Source organism: Carettochelys insculpta, chromosome 16, assembly GCF_033958435.1.
Source record: "Carettochelys insculpta isolate YL-2023 chromosome 16, ASM3395843v1, whole genome shotgun sequence".
Taxonomy (NCBI): domain Eukaryota; kingdom Metazoa; phylum Chordata; order Testudines; family Carettochelyidae; genus Carettochelys; species Carettochelys insculpta.
Genome location: NC_134152.1, coordinates 26,001,415 through 26,021,961, shown reverse-complemented (window position 1 = coordinate 26,021,961; position 20,547 = coordinate 26,001,415). Strand labels below are relative to the sequence as shown.

Genomic DNA, 20,547 nt, shown 5'->3' with positions numbered 1-20,547 from the left:
TCAAGTGCCTTTAAAAGTTTAAATGATAGTTCTGTAACCTTTCTGCCAGGTGGTGTCAGCAGCAAGAAAGGCCAGGTTTGATATCTAGCTGTTCCTCTTAAAACTACACAAACAAACAAACAAACCCACAACTCAATCCCCGCATTCCATCTTAACTTTCTTCCCAGAAATCTGACGAACTCCCTCCCTTTAATAGGCAGCAGTTGCTCCCTTTCAAGCACTTAGTCTATGTAGCAACAAAAAAGGAAAACTTTTTTTTTCTCCTGATTCACCAATATCAATTTTACTCTGGAGGAATATTGCTTAGTTGTAAGAAGAGCATTTAGAGTAGGGATGTAAAATCCCTTGTAATGAGTCAACTGGTTAAATGCTAGGTTAAATGAATCAACCAATTAACAGCTGGGGGGGCTGCAGCTGGGGAGGCTGGACTGGAGCACCCCAGCCTGCAGCACTGCTGTGGGTGTGGGTTGCTGCAGTGCAGCGAGAGCAGCCCCCATCTACAGCAGCCTGGCCTGGGATCACCATAGGCAGGAGTGCTCCAGCTAGGCCAGAGCAGCCCCTGTCTCTGGTGACCTAGGCACACCACAGGTCGGGGGGAGTTCCAGCCAGGCCAGAGCAGCCCCTGTCTGCAGTGGCCCCAGGCATGCTGTGGGCAGGGACACTCCAGCTAGGCTGGAGCTGCTGTGGTTACTCTGTGCATCGAGGGCAGGGGCACTCCAGCCTGGTTGGAGCACCCCCTATCTGAGACAGGGGGGCTATTCCAGCCCAGCTGGTCCGCTGGGGACTGCCACAGGTGAGAGATTGCTCTATCAGCACTGGTGTGCCTCCCAACCATGGCAGCCCCATGGGGCTGGAGCAACCCACTGCCCACAGTGGGTGGTGGACTGCTCCAGCCCCTACTGGTTAACCTTATCCAGTAAGCCTTACCTGCTTAGGATGCTTATCAGTTAACTGGTTAATAGGGAACATCCTGAATTTAGAGCAGCAACAGAGATTTATGGCAGTTGTGCTTTTTTAATTTTTAAAAAAAAAATAAATAGGTCTTGATTTTTTTTTCCACAGGAAAAATCTTAAAGATGCTTGGCACCAAATCATGCCAGTGACATTTTGAAAGTAAGCTTGGTTGTAAAATGTTGTGAGCTCAATAGTTTGCAGCCTTCCTGGGTAAATATTAGTGGTATTAGTCATAAAAGGCTATTGATGAAAAACACGTCTATACTGTTTTCATCTCTTTCTGTGCCTGTTCTTTTATGTCTCACCTCTGACCTTTTAAAGATATCCCAGCATGTTTACTAATTAATCTCCTTTTCCTGACCCATTTCCCATCGCTGTGTCTTCTTCCATAAGGTCCATGAACCCATGAACTTCAACTCAGCCTGCTGGTGCCAACACCCGCCTACTTTAAATCCCTGCTTAGAATTCACTGAGGCTATGTCTACACTTACGAGGAATGTCGATGGCTGCTACGCAATTTTAGGTATGCCAATTGCGTACCAAAAATCAATTTTGCAGCCATCAATATTCGGCCCTGTCCTCACTGCAGAATGTTGATGAGAGTGCTCCTCCCTCCAACATTCCTTAATCCTTGCATCTCGAAAGGAGTTCCGGGGTCGACTTTGAACCCGGAATGCACCATTTTGCACACGCGCAAAAGGGCGCACCGGGAATTCAAACATAAGCATTCAGTCTTCCGTGGGCAGTGTAGACACCACCTTAGTCCCAGACGCCATTTATCTCCAGCTCCCTTCATGAAGCAGTAGTGAATCAGAGAGAAACTAAATGTAACCGGTGAAATTTATGAGAAGTTCTTAACACAAATAGTGATGTTTTTATTTACTTTTCCTGCATTCCATTCTCCACGTACCTAGTGTCTGTGTGTGTGTGTTATATAAATAAGGCATGCTAGTAATTTACTGTATAATTTTGTTTCTAAAACACATGCTGAAATGCCACAGGGAACTGAGGGTGGAGATTATTTGCAGAGCATGGAAAAAATGGTTTTTAACCCCACTGATTTTCTAGGAAGTAGTATTACAGTGTGTCATTTTCTATTCATAACTTTTTTTCTGTTTATTAGTCTTCTCTTTTCAGCAGTATCATTCAATCAGTAAAAGTAAGCCAAAAATTTAGTAATTGGTTTTTCAGGATGCCAATTTGACTTGCTGAGTGTTTTCAGATTGGTATCTCTGTCATTTACTAAAGCACTGCACATACATTGGAAGCGTGTTGGGTGAGAACAGTGAGGTATTATGGAACATGGATAACAGATATACTGAGGAACGATACCACAAATATGAGTTTTTGAAGCACCTTCCTGATTTTACTTCACAGAAGTAATAATTTTTCCTTCTTGTGCCCTATGGAAGGAAAAAAAAGATTATTTCTGTGAAATAAATCATGAGGGTGCTTCCTGTTCCTTGAATAGCCTCACTGAGTTTAGAGGAGTTAGCTGTGGATAAAGGTGTTGCCCAGCATAAATGAGAGTAACAGAATCTGGCTCTAAGTAGACAGCCATGGATTTGGCACTATTCATCGTGTAACATTGGCACAGTTGAAAACTTTCATGTGGAAGCACTGATGCTGCTGAAAAGCACAGCAAAATATCCTTGCAGTATAATCTGATGTGGTGTTTGTCTATTAAAAGCGAATCTATTTCAGGTGATTTTTTTTCTTCTCAACTCAATATCTATACAAATGTACACTTGGCTTGGATTTTAAAAAGCAGGACCTTTGACTACAGTTCTCCCTGTTGGATAATATGCGCTGTTAAAAATTGGCAAAGCCTTCTGTATTTTGTAATGTAACCTTTTTAGTTTATAGTCAAGTATATATGAAACATTAGGGCAAGGGGGTGCAGGAATGAAATTCTGAAAGGCATCAAAGTGGATGATAAATCTTAAGGCGATACAGGAGGTAAGAGGAAGCCAGTGAAAAGATTCAAAGATGAATGTGACGTAGGCAGAGTCGAAGGAGAAAGAGATGTTTTGGCAGTAGTATTTTGCTTAAATCAGAAGCTGGGAAGGAAATGTGTTACAAAGAGGAGAGAGAAGACATATTTGTATAAATCTAGACTGCAGATAACTAAGGCCTGATTTATATATACCAGTACTGCAATGGCCTAGCTGTACCAATATGTATTGAACTCTGCAGTGCATCTGGTGAAGACACTCTACACCAGTGGGAGAGCTCTCTTTGGTCAGAATAACAAGACCAACTGCACAAGCCTCAGAAGATATGATGTCAGAAGATGCACTTGTGCCGACATAGTGCTGTGCACACAAGCACTTGTGTTGGTGAAGCTTACATCAGTCATGGATGGTGGTGATTTATTTACACTTCCAAGTGATACAAATTATGCTGACATAGGCTATAGAGTAGACATAGCCCAAGAAATGGATAATGACTTTAGTGGCGGCTGATGGGTATTAAAAAGCAGATTTCAGAGGTGCCATAAAAAAAGAAATGATAGCATTTAAAAGCCTAAAGCAGATGGGGACAATGCTGAGGATTGGAACAAAAAGCCCCACTGAAGTGGCAAGTGCATAGATTGGACAGACAGTTAACTTGTCTGTGGTGATGATGATGGGAGTGTATGGGAAGATGTTTATTTTTCTCCCTATTGAGATGTATATGGAGTGGACACATCTGTGCGGAGTAAGAGGCAGAAAGGTGAGGACTGCTGAGGCAGAGAAATAGGGGTAGAGAACTCTAAAATTTCCGTAAACTTCAGTAGGCTTGGAATGAGTCCCATACTGAGGAGATCAGTCTGGCATTGCCAAGAAAGTAGAATCTTAGAATCATAGAATACTAGAACTGGAAGGGACCTTGAGAGGTCATCAAGTCCATTTCCTTGTCCTCATGGCAGGACCAGGTACCATCTAAATCATCCTTGATATATGTTTATCTAACCTACTCTTAAATATTACCCGATAGATTATTTTGTTATTCTTTAAAGTGTGACAGGACTGCTTTTTTTTGTTTTGTGAAGATACAGATACAGCCGTGAAGATAACGTGGCTACCTCTCTATGACCATCCAGTGATGGATATTGTGGAATTGTGGATTGTGAATTGTGGATTCCACAGTCTCCATCACTGGAGATATTTCAGAGCAGGTTAGATACTAGTTTGAAATAATTTGGCTGAATAAGTCTTTAGCAGTTCTAATTTTTACAATTCCACGTGGCAGTCTGCAGCAATAACTGAATGGTCATGAAAGCTGAATTACTTTTGCCTTTCTAGCTATGATGACTCCAGGTCAGTTCTGGGGGCAAAAATCAGGAAGGCTGCCTAATCATTATCAGACCTGTTCATTGTCTGTGTATAAATAGATGCAGCCATGAATTAGGAAACTTTGTTGAGAACTACATGTGGGATAAAAGAGGTAGTTTTAGAACAAAATGAACAAGAGTGGATATCGCTTAGTGATACTTCATGGCCAGCTTTGCTTTTGAAAGTCTTTCTGGAATGTTGTTGTAAAGCTATACAGTGATTTGGATCTTGCCAAGTGTCATAGGTCTCTAGGCTTTCATATTGTGAGTCTTCAGACAGTGAGTGATCATGGAAAGCGGATATAGAAGAAGGAATTAAGGCAAATGAATTTCTCCTTGGAAATGTACCAGCTTAGAGAGAAGAGAGTTGATGGGTCAGGAAACAAACTCTTGAACTGTAGTATGAAAGGAAGGGATTAACTCAAACACTTGTTCAGCATTGTGATCATGTGCAATATTTTGGCTCATATCCTATGAAAACACGAATCAGAGAACTAAATGACCTATTGCTTTGAGGTCAGCACACTAAATTCCTTTGTGTTGTGCTCCAGACACTCCCAGGACAAGTTCCTTAGCTACAATGGCACATATATTAGGAACAAAAGCCACTGCAAACATTTACTTTAAAAAATATCTAGACAAAGATGACATTTCTTGTTCCCCTTCCAATTCTTGTCTCTAATCATACATTGACTGAAGCTGCCAACTGCAGCACTCCAAATTCATAGTCCAACTCCTCTTTAAATTCACTGGCAAATACCATTGATCACCTTGAATTTTAAGGTCTTTTACCAGGGTTCAAATGATTTTGGTAGGAGTAGAATCACACTCCTTCTAGGTGGTATTTTTGCAAAGCAGTGACGTGGATTTTTTGAGTGTGTTCATGTTGCTCCACTATAGTAGTGACTTACATCTTTCAGGCCTCAAACTCCACTTACTACCCTAGTGTAAGTCTGTAGTAATTCTTCTGAAGTCAGTGCAGTTACTAATGTCAAAGTCAGAAAAATAAGTCACTTGCTATTGAATTTGATCCAGCACTATCGCCTATTATATAGCGGTCTAGCCTGTACGTCTTTTTTCCTCCATAGACTATAGACTATCATTTTAAACTGGAAATATGATTCTCCTGCTGTTGTGAATTCTCTGTGCCATTCCAATAGAGAATGAGAAAGCCTGTTGTCATGCCAACAAAAATGGTGAGGTGTTTACTTGAAAATGAGTTCTGTACAAGCATTCATAGCAAGCTATGTCTGATGATCAGTGTTTGAAGAACCAATCTTCAGAGAGTCTATTCTTCCTTCAGAATATGTGCTCTGTTTATGTAGTTTTACTCCAGGATATAAGGAAGATGGCTGTTTGAGAGCAATACTCTGGACACAGTGTGTGCTTTTGTTTTCAAAAAGCACTCGAGTTCAGTAATGGGAAGCATACCTAGACAACAAATAGCGGCACATGGAAAAGTCAGCCAGTCAACTGTCTGCTGCTTATATAAAGACAGTGTGTAGCGAAGAGACTTCTTTTAAAAACGAATCATATGGTAACTCATTTTTGTAATTATTTAATATTTTCCTACTGTAATGGGTTTTAAGAGGCATGTGAATTGTGGTATTATTTCACCTCATTGAACCTTTTTACTTTTTATAATTTGTACTGGATTAGGGGCATAGTTAATGATTAATTCTTCACAAATGCCTATGATACAATATACAAAAAACAAGAAAAAATATGTGTGTAGTATTCGTATATTGCAAATAAATCATTTTCTGTAATAATAGATGGTATGTATGAAAAGCCAATGAAAGTGCAAAGTAACATTATATAATTATTTACCTGACTATCTGAGTGTAACTAGCCTTGTACTTTCAGAACTGAAGTGTTTGCTAGCAAGATATTGTCTTCTTAGAAGGAAAGTAGATTTTTGCATCTGCAATCAAGTGTCTGACAAAACTGCATATAGTTTTGGCATGCTGAATAAAAAGTTTATTATATGGTTGAAGAATTACATGAAGTTAAAAATGAAGTGTAGGCTAAAATATTTGAAATTCTTCAAAATGTATGATTTTGATGCTGCTAAACAGGTATTAATTAAAATTATAGCTGCAAAGAACTTTTGTATATTCTTTAAGAATGTTAGCTTTGCTGTCACTGCATACTTCTGCTCAATAAGACGGTGTTGTGGGGAAGAATCTGGTGAAAATGTTACATATGATTCATTGTTCTGCCAAAGTATGAAAATCCAGTCTAGCCATCTTCTAACTGAATGATTAGTTTTGTCCGGTGCTTGCATAGTACCTGCCACAATGGGTCTCGCAGTTGTGCGTATGATTCCAAATAATAAAGGGAGCTCTCGACATCCACAGGAGCACATTTGGCTTGTTGCAGAATCGGGCCTTTCACCAGCCCAGAAGTTATATTTCTCTGTTTGTGTTCTAAACAGTTCAGTAGTTTATACCTTAAAACTTATCTGTGACCCAAACAAGAATATGCTGGGTGCTGACCTTTTGAATTAGGCAGCTTGAGAAAGACTAGTTTATTCTTTAACTCAGTCACCAGCAATACAATTAGGGTTGAAGAGGTACTTTTGTTTGTATTCAGAATGGAGGCAGTATCAGTGAAAGTGGTGAAAGTGACTAAAACAAGACCAGAAATGATAAACTGGATTTGTCAGACATTCATAAACATCGATGGCAAATCATGTATTAATCATCTGTTTTTCTAACAAGCTTTAAAGTTGTGGACCTGTGCCAGTAAAACAGGACAAATTTTATGTAGCACACTCTTTTCTGGTGTTGGACCCAATGAGCTAACCGTAACTCATTTCCTGGCTTAACAAAGCCAACTGGTTAAGTTGGTAATTAACCACATGTCTGTGACTGGTATCCTCATCCTTCCTTGTGCACTCCCTCCGTGTGTTACACACAAATTAGATGAGAATTTGCTAGGCAGGAGCTGGTTTTTGATATTACAGTCTACCACAGTGGAATGCTATTCTTACTGGGGACTTTGTGTACTGTTGTGAAAGTAGTTCTGTTAAGATAATTCTGGGCAAGTTAAACAAATTGAGTGGATCACAATGCATTTTGATGAACGTCATTGACTACTGCAAATGTGGAACTCCCAGGACTTCTCCCCCATACTGTTCCTTTCCCCTGTTAGTCCCTCTTCAAGGATTCCCCTACATTTTCTTCATTGTTTTCCAGGAGTGACAGTTTGGAACACAACCTTCCTTTTGGCCAGTTGGTGCTAAACTAGCCATCAGTTTTCATTGTACTCCAGGGCCTGATTCATATCTCATTTATTCAGTTTTTACATGGCTTTAACTCTGTGTACTTCAGGGGAGTTTCTTACACTGTCATAAATCAAGACTGAGATTAGAATTGGCCTCTGGCAGTGAAGATTCCAGAATACGCAACCTCTTGAAAACGGTCAGCCAGCATTTTTACTGTGTTCTGATAGTGAGAAACCTGGAACAGAGCTCCTTGAAGATGAACAGCTGGTCTGATTAATGTGTGACTTTTGATTTAGACATTTTCCTTAAGAGAAACATAGTCATGACAAAGTTTGTTCCATTACTCACTCCCCTATGAGAATCTTCCTATGGGAAATTCAAAGATTCTGTAGCTTAACTGGGGAAAAAATATTTTTGGAAGGTAAGTGATATAAAGGCTCCTTCTCTTCCCACAGCAGTGTTAAGCCATTGAAAGCAAGGGTGACACCTTGGTGGATAATTGATGTGTGAGAGAGTTTTAGTTTTATGGCACTTTATTATTCATTATGCAGTGTTATAAAGTCCTTGATGAGTTAGGTTTCCTAGTGGTTGGACACCACAGTGTCACCTCCTGGTGGGTAGGTCTTGCAGTTCTGGTCCTCCTTTGGTGAGGGAGGCAGTTGGGTTGGATCCTTCATGTAGCAGGGCAGAGGTAGAATAGCCCAAGCTTGTTCACCATGCCAGGATCTGACTAAGGCCCTAAGAGAGTCAACAGTGTCTGACCCCGAAGGTGTCCTCCAATTTAGCCTTTGTGGGTTGCTTCCTATTGCTGCGTTCCTTTCCCAGCTTACCTCCAAGATAAGATGGAAAGCGTACCATCAGTCCCAGTCAGACTCAGCACATGGCCCTATTCTCTCAAGGAGGCTTTTCCAGTTTCCTGTCAGGATCCTTAAGGGTAGGCCTGCCCTCTTCCACAGTATCCCTCCCTTTTCGACTCTTTCTCCAGTTGTAGCGTGCCCTGCTGTGTTGGGATGCAGGACTAGCCGGATTCAATACTGTCCTTTAGCCCCTTCTAGCTCAGTGTTGGGTTTGTATACCCCCTCACTGATTACGTCAGCTGGTTTTCCTTGAGGTAGTTCACTAGTGTTCGTTCAGCTGTGCATCAGAACACACTGAAGTGCACAAATGTAAAAGCATTGATTAAAACGTAGATGTGATGGGTTTGGTCACACAGATCCCCTTTAGACTATCACCTGAACACTGAGAACTGCCTACCTGACTTTTGGGGCTCTTCACCACCCTGTCCTCATGAGCCAGACCCTCTGATCTCTTCCAGTGGTGGTACAGAGATGGGGGGTCACAGCCCACAGCAGTGCAACACAGATATTGAGATCAGCTCAGCTCTAGGAAGTCAAAGGGACTTGAGACAGCCACCAAGGTGCACAGCCCCAAAGGGACCAGAAATTAAGATAAATTAATCTCACTATGCATAAAGTTTATACAGAGCAAGCACACAGATTGTTTGTCCCCTTTGTCAATGAAAGATATTTTCTTCCTCCTTTCCTTCCTCCCTCCCTCCCTCCAGGTAACAATTATTTTACACTGGGTTTATTAATAAACAGAAGTGATTTAAGTGGTTGCAATTAATAGCAGACCGATCAAAGTAAGCTGCTAAGCAAAATCAAACAAAATATACCTGCTAAACCTAATATTCAAAGAAACTTGTTACATGTGATTTCTTACTCTAACAGTAGTTCTAATCAACTTTTCTCACAAACTGGGTAGCCTCCTAACTTATGCCTGATCCTTCTTGATGTTCAGTTCCAAGTCAGAGACATCTCAGACCATGGTGGATTGCTTTAAATCAAAGCAATTTAAATAATTGATTTAAATCATGATTTAAATTACCAAAAAATCATTGATTTAAATCAGGTTACCAAAAGAGCTAAAACTGACTGTGTTTAGAGTGCACTTAATTTTGGAGTAAGCCCTTTGAATTCACTGGCACTCCTATTTTTTTAAAAATATGGGGTTCCCTTGCAAAAGCTGAGTTATGCTGAAGCAAAATAGGGAATAGACTTGTGTCATTACCATTATGGCTTGTGGCCATGATGTCCCAAAATAAGGGACATGCACTATTCAATATAAAATAAGAAACTGAGAAAATGACACTTAGTGGCAACTAGCAACTCTAGATTTCTCTTACTGCAGCATTCGGTACTGTATACTTGAGAGAGATTTTAAATCTAGTTAACATAAGGATTAGCTATCATAAACTTTTTTTTTTCCCTAGCAAGATCCAACAGAGCAAACAGCTTGGGAATTTACTTGTCAGATCACATTTTACTCAAGGGCATCGAGAGAGTCTTGAAGAATGATGCATTATAAAGTGAATTATTTAAATTACTAACCAGTTGCTCCTCACAGCCATACCCGCATCTTTGTCCACATCATTTTCTCCAATAAGCAGTTTTCCTTATGATGTTTCATTCTTGCAACTAGATCCTGCATCTTCTTCTGCAAGGATTTAAGGAATACTGATGGGAGGAGCACTCCCATTGCCATTCTGCAGTGAGGACAGGGATGAATATTGATGGCTGCAAAAGTCTTTGATTTTGGCACGCACTTGGCATACCTAAAATTCCATAGCAGCCGTCGATATTCAGGGTAAGTGTAGACCCAGCCTGAGTTCAGAGGAGTTAGCTGTGGATTAAGGTGTTCCCCAGTATAAATGAGAATAACAAAATCTGGGTCTAAGTAAACAGCCATGGATTTGGTACTATTCATCCTGTAATACTGGCACAATTGAAAGCCTTCACATGGAAGCACGGATGCTGCTGAAAAGCACAGCAAAATATCTTTGCAGTATGATCTGATGTGGTGTTTGTCTATTAAAAGCGAAGCTGCTTCTGGTAATTTTTTTTCTTCCCAACTAGATATTTATACAAATGTATACTTGGCTTGGATTTTAAAAAGCAGAACCTTTGGCTACAGTGCTTCCTGTTTGATAATACAAGCTTTTAAACATTGGCAATGCCATAACCTTTCTAGTTTATAGTAAAGTATATATATGACACTCGGGCAATGGGGATGCAGGAATGAGATTCTGCAAGGCATCGAAGTAGAGGACAAGTCTTAAGGTGATACAGGAGGTAAGAGGAAGTCAATGAAAGGATTCAAAGATGAGTATGAGGTAGGCAGAGTCAAAAAAGAGAGAGGGTGGAACTGCTTACACTTGACTTGTTTTCATTTTTTACCATAGGAACAAATTTCTTCAAAATAGTCCCATATAGGATGTCTCTTATGCCCAGAAACCATGACAGCTTTTCTGTGGCAAAAGTGTGGGGAAAACATGAAGCCGTTTACTGAATAATGTCTTCTTTTTTTTTTCTTTTAGTCCACGGCACTGTTCCTTTCTATACTGCCTCTGTCCTTTCTTATATATTGCCTCTCTGTCTTTAAGACAATGTCTTACCTAACCCTTCTGCCATGCTTGACTAAGGTCCATGCTCCCATAAGCACAGAACAAAAACAAGTTTATCCAGCTTGTATCTTTCTTTGCTCATGTTACTTCTTTGTCTGCTGGGAAACAGAAAGTGAAAGCCCATCACTATGAAGAAGCAAGAGCTAGTAGTTAGGCTGGACAGACTAGAACCAGTAATTCATTTTTGTGAGACTGTGCGTGTATGTGTAGCATGCTCGTGATGAGATTTAATAGTAGCTGTTATTTTTAAATGAGAAATTTTGTATGTTATAAACAATTTTTAAAGAAATAAAAAATCAAATTAAATTAATAAATCTGATTTAAATAAAAATCCAATTTTTTAATTAAAAACATCATAGATTTTTATCCACCCTGTGCACGACAAACAGGGGTGTCCTCACATATGGCAGCCACTTTTGTTGCTCGGTTTCCTGCCTATATATAGGTTTTGCCAAAGTGGGAATCCTTTGTGTTTAGTTCAATCTTTGTCTCCCCTTCAGTGGAAAAGTACAATGTCCAGAAAGGATTCCATTATCAAGTGACCCGGCCATATATCTTGGTAGGACCAGCCAGAGTCTAGGCTTACAGGAAAAACAAGACTATTTACAGATTATTGACCTGTGTACTGGGCTATTAATTTTCTTGAGTACTTCTCATGGCCCTCAGTTTGCATGTCTAGATTAGTAAAAAGGTTTATACTTTGTATTTCTAACTTTAAGTACAGGAATGATAGATGGACACAAAAAGAATATACACATTCATCAGATTATAACCTTTCTAATATTTTACATGAAATATTTTACTTGAAGCATATTTGAGTTAAGCATACTCATATTCATCAATGTATTTCCATAAAGAATATGAACTATCTCAGCAGAAATGAATGCACTGCTGTGGGTTACCAAAGAGAAATATATCAAGTTCTATTTAGGGTTGCAGCTCCATAGCTAAGAGGTGAAAGTGCATCTCTCAATTTTTTGTTCATTCACTTACAGGAAGAATGCAAACAAATATTGGCTCGGCAGAAGTCTAATTCCCAGTCAGATTCTCATGATGATGAGATTTCTCCTCCTCCCCCAAACCCAGTGGTGAAAGCTCGACGCAGAAGGGGAGGCGTCAGTGCTGAAGTTTACACGGAGGAAGATGCTGTTTCTTATGTTAGAAAGGTAACAAGTTCACAACTATTTGATTCTGAAGTGTATGTTACAATGAAGTGATGTGTTGGTATTTTACTCTGTAAAACATAATTTGCCATGGTAGGGTCATTTTATATTGTCACTACCTCTGAAGAAATAGCAAGCACAAATAAAGAATAAATAAAGCAAGAACCAGAAGGTTACAGTTTGTGGAGGCCCTGCACTCTACTTAATGCAGCTCTTTCAACCAAATCAATGTGTTTTTATAATATGAAATGTGTTTTATCTTTGGCAGGAGATCCCAGAAGCATGGACTTTCTAACAGATATAAGCTTTAGCCCCATCATAACCTTAAATTTCCCTCCATTATTTCAGAGTGACATGAGATGTGCATAACAATTTACAGGCTAATTTAAGACAGCAAAATCAGTGCTGCACAAGACAGCAAGATCAGTGCCCCATAGAGCTTTAATGAAAAGGCTGCAAGGCAGATAAGATTTACCATACCAATGCTCCTGTTTGGGTCGGTTTGCTGGGGAAATTCCTGACTGAATCACACAAGCATATAGAGTGCTTAACGTAGTCAGATATGGTGGGCCAAGTTCTGTGATCTGTAACCAAGCAAGACACACCCATTGGGCAGAATTTGAGCCATGTGAGCTTCCCCAATGCTTTAAACTGAGGGTGTATCCCAATAAGCACTTTTTCAGAAGTTATCAACCTCCAGTGGTATTTCCTTCAGAAATTTTAAAGATTGTTTCTGCAGAGAAAAGGTGGGTGAGGTAATATGCTTATTGAACCAAATTCTGGTGGTGGAGCAGATAAACTTTCAAGCTTCCCAAGCATTTCCTCGGGTCTGGAAAGGATAGCCATAGTGTGACAGATAAATACAGGGTGGGATGGATTGTTAAACATCAGGAATTTGCACAGGTTCTAGGAGACCACCTAAAATGAAGGGGGGCACTTAAACATTTTGCAGTCCTATGGCAGAAGAGGTGTAGACAGCAGAGTGCGTTACAAATGGTTGGAATGGGCCATAAGACTTGTGTCTCTGTTAAATCCATGGATTTTAATGTCGACCAGAGTTATGAATTCAAGTTCCCAGGTTCATCTTCTGAAGTTGAGCACATTATTTCTTAGCAGGTAGGTGAACTCTTACATCACTGGCCTGGATTGTTTTGTCTTCATTAGATGGGCTCTTTCATTATCTGATTAGACTTCCACATTCATCTTCAAGTGTTTCTAATTTTACAGTAGAGATTTGTAAAATTATTAAACTTGGCTTTGCAGAGACTTGGCATATGTTAGATGAGTAACACTAGAAATACTGGACATTCTGAACCAGATTCTCAAGTGCTCAGTCCCTAGGGTTGAGATCAGGAGTACAAAACAGTTCTGCACCCATCATCTACTACTGTGCCTTTTATTGCCAAATGTTCAGAATAGCTGAGCACCCAGGCCGTGTCTACACGTGCCCCAAACTTCGAAATGGCCACGCAAATGGCCATTTCGAAGTTTACTAATGAAGCGCCGAAATGCATATTCAGCGCTTCATTAGCATGCGGGCGGCAGCGGCACTTCGAAATTGACGCGGCTTGCCGCCGCGCGTCTCGTCCAGACGGGGCTCCTTTTCGAAAGGACCCCGCCTACTTCAAAGTCCCCTTATTAATAATAATAATAATAATAATTAATAAGGGGACTTCGAAGTAGGCGGGGTCCTTTCGAAAAGGAGCCCCGTCTGGACGAGACGCGCGGCGGCAAGCCGCGTCAATTTCGAAGTGCCGCTGCCGCCCGCATGCTAATGAAGCGCTGAATATGCATTTCGGCGCTTCATTAGTAAACTTCGAAATGGCCATTTGCGTGGCCATTTCGAAGTTTGGGGCACGTGTAGACGTAGCCCCAGTGTGCTGAGTGCTGCAGAAGATCTGACCCTAATTGGGGGTTCTGGACACTTTAAAAACATTGGCAGCAGTGTTTTTGATTAGAAATATTAACTTTCACATCTAAACTATTCTGCAGTGGATCCACATAGAACCTTTATACCTACATGGCTTCCTTTCCAGGATTGACCAATAAAGGCCAATTTACACATGTGCAATTGTTCCATTAGTTTCATTGTTTTTGGGTAGCAACATTATTGTGCACATCCTGTGTCAGTGTGTGGAAGGATCTTCTTTCTTTATTAACCAACATTGGCTAACAGTTACTTTCAGCAATGGGGTGACGGGAACATAACAGCTGTTGCTCCAATGCCTGAAGTAGCTCTCCTTTCCATGGAAAAAGGTTTATTTTACAGGAACATGTTATGGCAACCATCACTTTTGGGCAGGATACTTTTTCTATTCATGATCATATATACAATTCCTTGCAACAAACCCACTGCCAACTTTGTCCACATATTTATTCTTGGGATACCATCACTGGAACTAACCATGTTAGTTACAAGATCAAAGGCACATTCTTGTGCACTTCCAGCAACATTATAGCTGTGTCTACACATGCACGCTACTTCGAAGTAGCGGCACTAACTTCGAAATAGCGCCCATCGCGGCTACACGCGTCGGGCGCTATTTCGAAGTTAACTTCGACGTTAGGCGGCGAGACGTCGAAGTCGCTAACCTCATGAGGGGATCGGAATAGCGCCCTACTTCGACGTTCAACGTCGAAGTAGGGACCGTGTAGACGATCCGCGTCCCGCAACGTCGAAATTGCCGGGTCCTCCATGGCGGCCATCAGCTGGGGGGGTTGAGAGATGCTCTCTCTCCAGCCCCTGCGGGGCTCTATGGTCACCGTGGGCAGCAGCCCTTAGCCCAGGGCTTCTGGCTGCTGCTGCGGCAGCTGGGGATCCATGCTGCAGGCACAGGGTCTGCAACCAGTTGTCAGCTCTGTGTATCTTGTGTTGTTTAGTGCAACTGTGTCTGGGAGGGGCCCTTTAAGGGAGCGGCTTGCTGTTGAGTCCGCCCTGTGACCCTGTCTGCAGCTGTGCCTGGCACCCTTATTTCGATGTGTGCTACTTTGGCATGTAGACGTACCCTCGCAGCGCCTATTTCGATGTGGTGCCGCGCAACGTTGAAGTTGAACATTGACGTTGCCAGCCCTGGAGGACGTGTAGACGTTATTCATCGAAATAGCCTATTTCGATGTTGCTACATCGAAATAAGCTATTTCGATGTTGGCTTCACGTGTAGACGTAGCCAATATGTCCCATTATGTGCCAACAGTGCCCTGCTACTATGTACATTGGACAGACTGGTCAAAACCTTCGTCAAAGATATGGACACAGAGCAGACATCAAGAAATTCAATACATATAGGCTGGTCAATGAACACTTCAGTGGAGTAGGCTATTCTGTTAAAGACTTGAGCATTTGTGTCCTAGAGCACAGAGAATTTAAAAACAGATTACAGCGAGAGATTTGTCAATTGGAATTCATGTTCAAATTTGACACATTAACAATTACCTCTCGCATTACAAGGACTGCTTCCCTTCCTTGGATGCTCGTAATTATCTCAGGCAGGACACTTAACCTCCCACCTCCCCTTATCCCACTCCTTCAGTTTTATTTGATTTGTCAGTTTTTCTTGCAATTTTGTTTGGTCCCCTCTACTTACAAATGTCACTCTGTACAGTAAAGTTCCCACATTCACGAACTTCAGGTTCACAAATTCAATTATTTGTGAGCCTGGGGCTCCAGGGCGTGGAGCGCTAGGGGCTGCCCCTTCCCCAGGGCCCTGGGTCAGGGATTGCCAGGGTCCTGGTGCAGGGAGAGCCGGCAGCCACTGTGTCCCTAGGGCGGGGAGCACTGGCAGCTGGGGGCCTGGGCAGGGAGAATTGGCAGCTGGGGCTCCTGGTGGGGAGCGCCAGCAGCCACTGCTTCGCCGGGACTCTGGGCAGGAGTGCCTGCAGCCAGGGCTCCAGGTGGGGTCATCCTTCTATGGTATGAGCTTGCTGACCGCTATTGGGTCTTCCCTCACAAGAAACAAGCACCAGGGAACAGAGAAAATTGCTTTCCTAGCATTTAATGCTGGTAACTATCCAGTACACTTAAAAAATTGCTCTAGTTAAAGAGTTAGTGGAAAGCACTGTTTAAAAAGCATTTGCATGATATTTTAAAAGCCAGTTTCAGCTACTTAGTATTTTCTCTCTGGAGTTCTTAATGTCCCCTTCAGAAGTATGAAAAATTTTTTTCTCTGCTCATTACAGGCTCAATCCAACTCTTGTGAAGATCAGTGGAAATGTTTCTGTATATTCCCATGGCTTGTTTACTTATGCTCCTAATTGAACCTGAAATTAACATAGCTTTCTTTGCTTCCTTCTATCAATGATGCCAGTATGAGCCTGGCAGAGGGTCTTGATAGGCCATTACTGCAAAGTTCAAAGTACGGTACTGGTCGTTTTCTATGTTCTGTGTAGAGATGATATTTTAATTTTTTAGAAGCGAACTGTGTTCAAATATTTTAGGGGATATTTCCTACTAGGTTATTTGTAATGCTAAGAAGTAATACTTTCTTCAATGTTATCAGCAAATGGATCTACTGAGGATGTTGAAGGAAGTATGGGTAATAGAGCCACCTGCAGTGCAGCTATGAAAGGAGAAAATGACAAGTGGAACATCCAGGCTATTTCCAGCCTCTCTAGAATCATGTGGCAAGATACCTGGACTGAAACTCACACTGGTGCTTCACTGGCAGAGTAGATTGCTAACAATAAGTTATGAGGTTTTCTCACAGTGAGCTTGGTTGTGTCTAACTCTTATTTTGAGTGATATTAGGAATTCTGGGGTATGTCTTCACAACAGGGAAGATCACCCCTGCCATGATCGATCTTCTGGAGTTCAGTTTAGTGTGCCTAGTGGGGATATGCTAAATTGAAATTACAGGTGCCCACATTGGTGCTGGTACTCCCTCCTCTTGTTAGGAGTAAGGATAGTTGACAAGAGTGGACACTCCCATCGACTTCCCTTAGGGGAGACAGCACAGAAGCCCAAATTAAGGTACGATGATTCCAGCTTTGTAAGTAATCTTAATTCGACCTTCTGCTGGAGTGTAGACCTGGCCTTAGTCTCTACTCAAGTGAAGGTGAAATGTTGCCCTCTGTTATGTACATGTACTTCCATTGACTTCTCTATGCCTTAGACTAGACGAAGTCAAGGAGTTATGCTTGTGAAGAGAGAGTTCAGCCCTTGAGCCTTTACCAAGGTGACTGTCACATTCATCTGTACCAGATATGGACTGACTACAGAACTTGCTTATACACAACAGGTGTGTTCATCATAAGATCCTTTAATGCAGGCCCGGGGAATCTTTTTTAGCTCAGGGGTCCACTGACCCACAGAAAAGTCAGCTGGGGGCCACATGCAAATGAGAAGCAAAAAACCAAAACTCCCCTTCACAGATGTGGCCTCAAATTGAGGTTAGTTGATTTTGTGGGCCCCCCCCCAGGCTCTAGGGTGGGGACAGAAATGAGGGGCTCAGTGCATGGGAGAGTACTGCTGGGGAAGTAGGGTCTAGTTGGGAGGTAGGGAGGACGAGTGGGCTGGGGTGGGGGATCTGGGCAGGAGGCCAGGCATACAAGTGGGCTGGGGATGGGTGGGGCTGTTGATGACAGCTCTGCTCTGTGTGCTGCAGGCAATGCAGAAATTTGGCCAATGAGAGAAAGGGGGTGGGGCTCTGCCTGCACCTAGTGCTTCCCTGTCACTCACAGAGGCTTCACTCTGTCTGGCTTGCCTGAATCAGGCCTGTGAGGCTCAGGACTCCCACCCCCTCACCACCCCTACCACCCTGTGGCAGCGCAAGCCAGTCAGTGCTGGCACTCCAGCTGTGGTGCCTCCTGTGTGGCTGGAGCACCTGTACCAGCTCACACTGCTGCAGGAAGAGGATCTCTAATCTTCACAGGCTGGATCTAGGCAGGCTAAGGGTGAATACAGCGGATGGGCTATGGGTTCCCCACCTCTGCTTTAATGTTCTGCGGCGTATTGGAGAAGTTCCTCTGCATAAGATATTTTACACATAGTGCCACCTAGTGGCTAAACCATATTATATGGTCACACTTGGTCTGAAGAAGTGGGTCTGTCTCACGAAAGCTCACCTAATAAACCATTTTGCTAGTCTTTAAAGTGCTATTTGACTGCTTTTTGTTTTTACAAAGGTAGAGTGCTTTTGAAGTGCTACTTGACTGCTTTTTTGTTTTGATAGTATATAGACTAGCACGGCTTTCTCTCTGTTCCTTACAAAGGTAGAGAATGTCTTGAAGGATGATGCATTACAAAATGGACTAATTAAGTTACTAACCAGTTGATCCGCTCAGCCATATCCACATCTTCACCCATATCATTTCCCCTCCAAAAGCAGTTTTTCTTATGTTTCCTACTTGCAACTAAGCCCTGCGTCATATTCTTGCACTGCTTACACTTGACATATTTTCCTTTATTACCCAGGGAACAAATTTCTTCAGAAGTACCCGTTGATAGAGCCTCTCTGATGCTCAGAATCCACAACAGTTTTTCTGTGGCAAGTGTGGAGAATACAGGAAGCTGTGTGTTTGTGAATGACTTTTTTTTCTTTTTAATTTATTTTCTAATCTGCTCCACTGTTCCTTTCTATATTGCCTCCACCCTTTTCTCTATATTGTCTGTCTGTCTGTCTTTAAGACAATGTCGTAACTAACTGCTTTGCTGTGCTTGGCCAAGGTCCACCACCACATAAGTGCAGAACAAAAACAATCCCATCCAGCCTGTCTTTCTTTGCTCATATTACTTTTTAGTCTGCTGAGAAACATAAATTGAAAGCTGGGAACTACAAGAGCTAGTAGTTAGGCTGGACAGACAAGAGCCATTCATTGATTTTTATGAGACTAAGTATATGTGTAGCATATTTGTGATGAGGTTTAATTGTATCTTATTTTTTAAATGAGAGATTTAGTATTTTGTTGATCCTGTTTAAATAAAAATTCTGTTTTTAAAATTTTTATCCATGGTGACCTGCATTATTTTCACTGGCATTCTGGAATGTTTGTTTTCTGTAGTGTCCCTACCATTCTAATTTTTTTGATTGCAGCCAGTCCTGAACTCTGGGTTCACATCTTACTCTCCATCTAACTTCCTAATTTCTTTTAACATCATTACATGTTATACCTGCCATCTTCTGAGTAGCTCTGCTGCCTCCAGCCTTCTGATATCTGCTTCCTTTAATGCAGCTGTTTCCATACCATCCAGTATACTAGTGACTCACTGGTTGATACTATAGATGGATAAAAATTTTTTCACAATAAAAAATAAATAAGCCCATTTTTTTATTCTTTAATGTAGAAAAACCACTCATGTTTCATGTTTGGAAGAATATTGCTTCTGAAGTTGCTAAAGGGAGAGGAAGTGTGTGGAAAGTGTTTTCCTCAGTCTATTAAAAATACATGAAACATGAAAGACCTCTGTGTAGCTGCTGTCAGTTCTTGCTGAAGAACTTACACTATACTGTATAAGGATATTTTTGGGGGTGGGGGAGGAAGCAAGAGGAGGAGAGACTCCTGTTCACATCTCTTCTGAGTTTTATATTAGCAACATTAATTCTTGTCCCCAGGCTGTCAATATTGGAATGTATTGCTTTCTTGGTGATTTTGCACTAAACCCTATGTCTGATTCAGCAATTTGAAACAAAGTACATCCATCATATTGAGCAGGGCAGTCTTTTAGGCATCTCTCTCTTTCTCTCTCTAAATAATAAAACAAAGCCAGAACTGTAACTCTGTGTGTTTCTTTTCCTCCCACAGGTTATTCCAAAGGACTATAAAACAATGACTGCCCTGGCAAAAGCTATCTCAAAGAATGTGCTCTTTGCTCACCTTGATGATAATGAGAGAAGGTATGTAGAGGTGCTTGTATTATCTCAGTAGTGGAAGACAATACTTGAACTAAAGACAAATCCTCCATAAAACTTGCTGCCTATGCTACAGCAGTCTAGGATACTTTATGGAACTTAGAGAAACTCTCCTGTAGGGTATTGTTAGATTTGCACTGTGGCCAGAGTCTCCCTAGCTCTTACGCAGGTACACAGAGGGGTAAGAAAGGAGGGGATGCTGAATGGAGCCTCTCTGCCTTGCATGACCCGTTTAAAATCCATTCAGAACAGCAGTTCCTGAATTCAGGGGGTGTGCAGTGACTGCTTTGTTCCTAACTCTTGAGAGTAGGCTGGAGGGGGCAGGGAGTATAAGAAAGAGTGAAGCAATGGTAAATGCCTGCCAGACATAGTGTGTATAATGGAGAATACCAGAGCAGCTGCAGAGCCTGTTCCCAAAGGGTCCACCAGGCTCCAAGTCCCTTATATGGTTTTGCCAGAAAGTGGAGGAGTGGATCCTCTTTTGCCCTTTTGCCATATTCCCTCCATGTGTGGAATACATTTTTATGTGCATTAGCCATGTGGAAATGTGCAGCCCCAGTAGAAACAAAAATCTTAGC

General features: G+C 41.7%; 1 protein-coding gene across 1 annotated transcript in view; it reads left to right on the top strand.

Annotated features, from left to right (window-relative positions):
• The window catches only part of PRKAR1B (protein kinase cAMP-dependent type I regulatory subunit beta), a 147,069-nt gene that overhangs the window by 11,160 nt on the left and 115,362 nt on the right, over positions 1 to 20,547 (top strand). The window contains exons 3-4 of the mRNA XM_075010192.1: positions 11,958 to 12,128; positions 19,863 to 19,954. Of these exons, the coding sequence (XP_074866293.1) occupies positions 11,958 to 12,128; positions 19,863 to 19,954 (263 nt within the window). The remainder of the gene's footprint in view (positions 1 to 11,957; positions 12,129 to 19,862; positions 19,955 to 20,547) is intronic.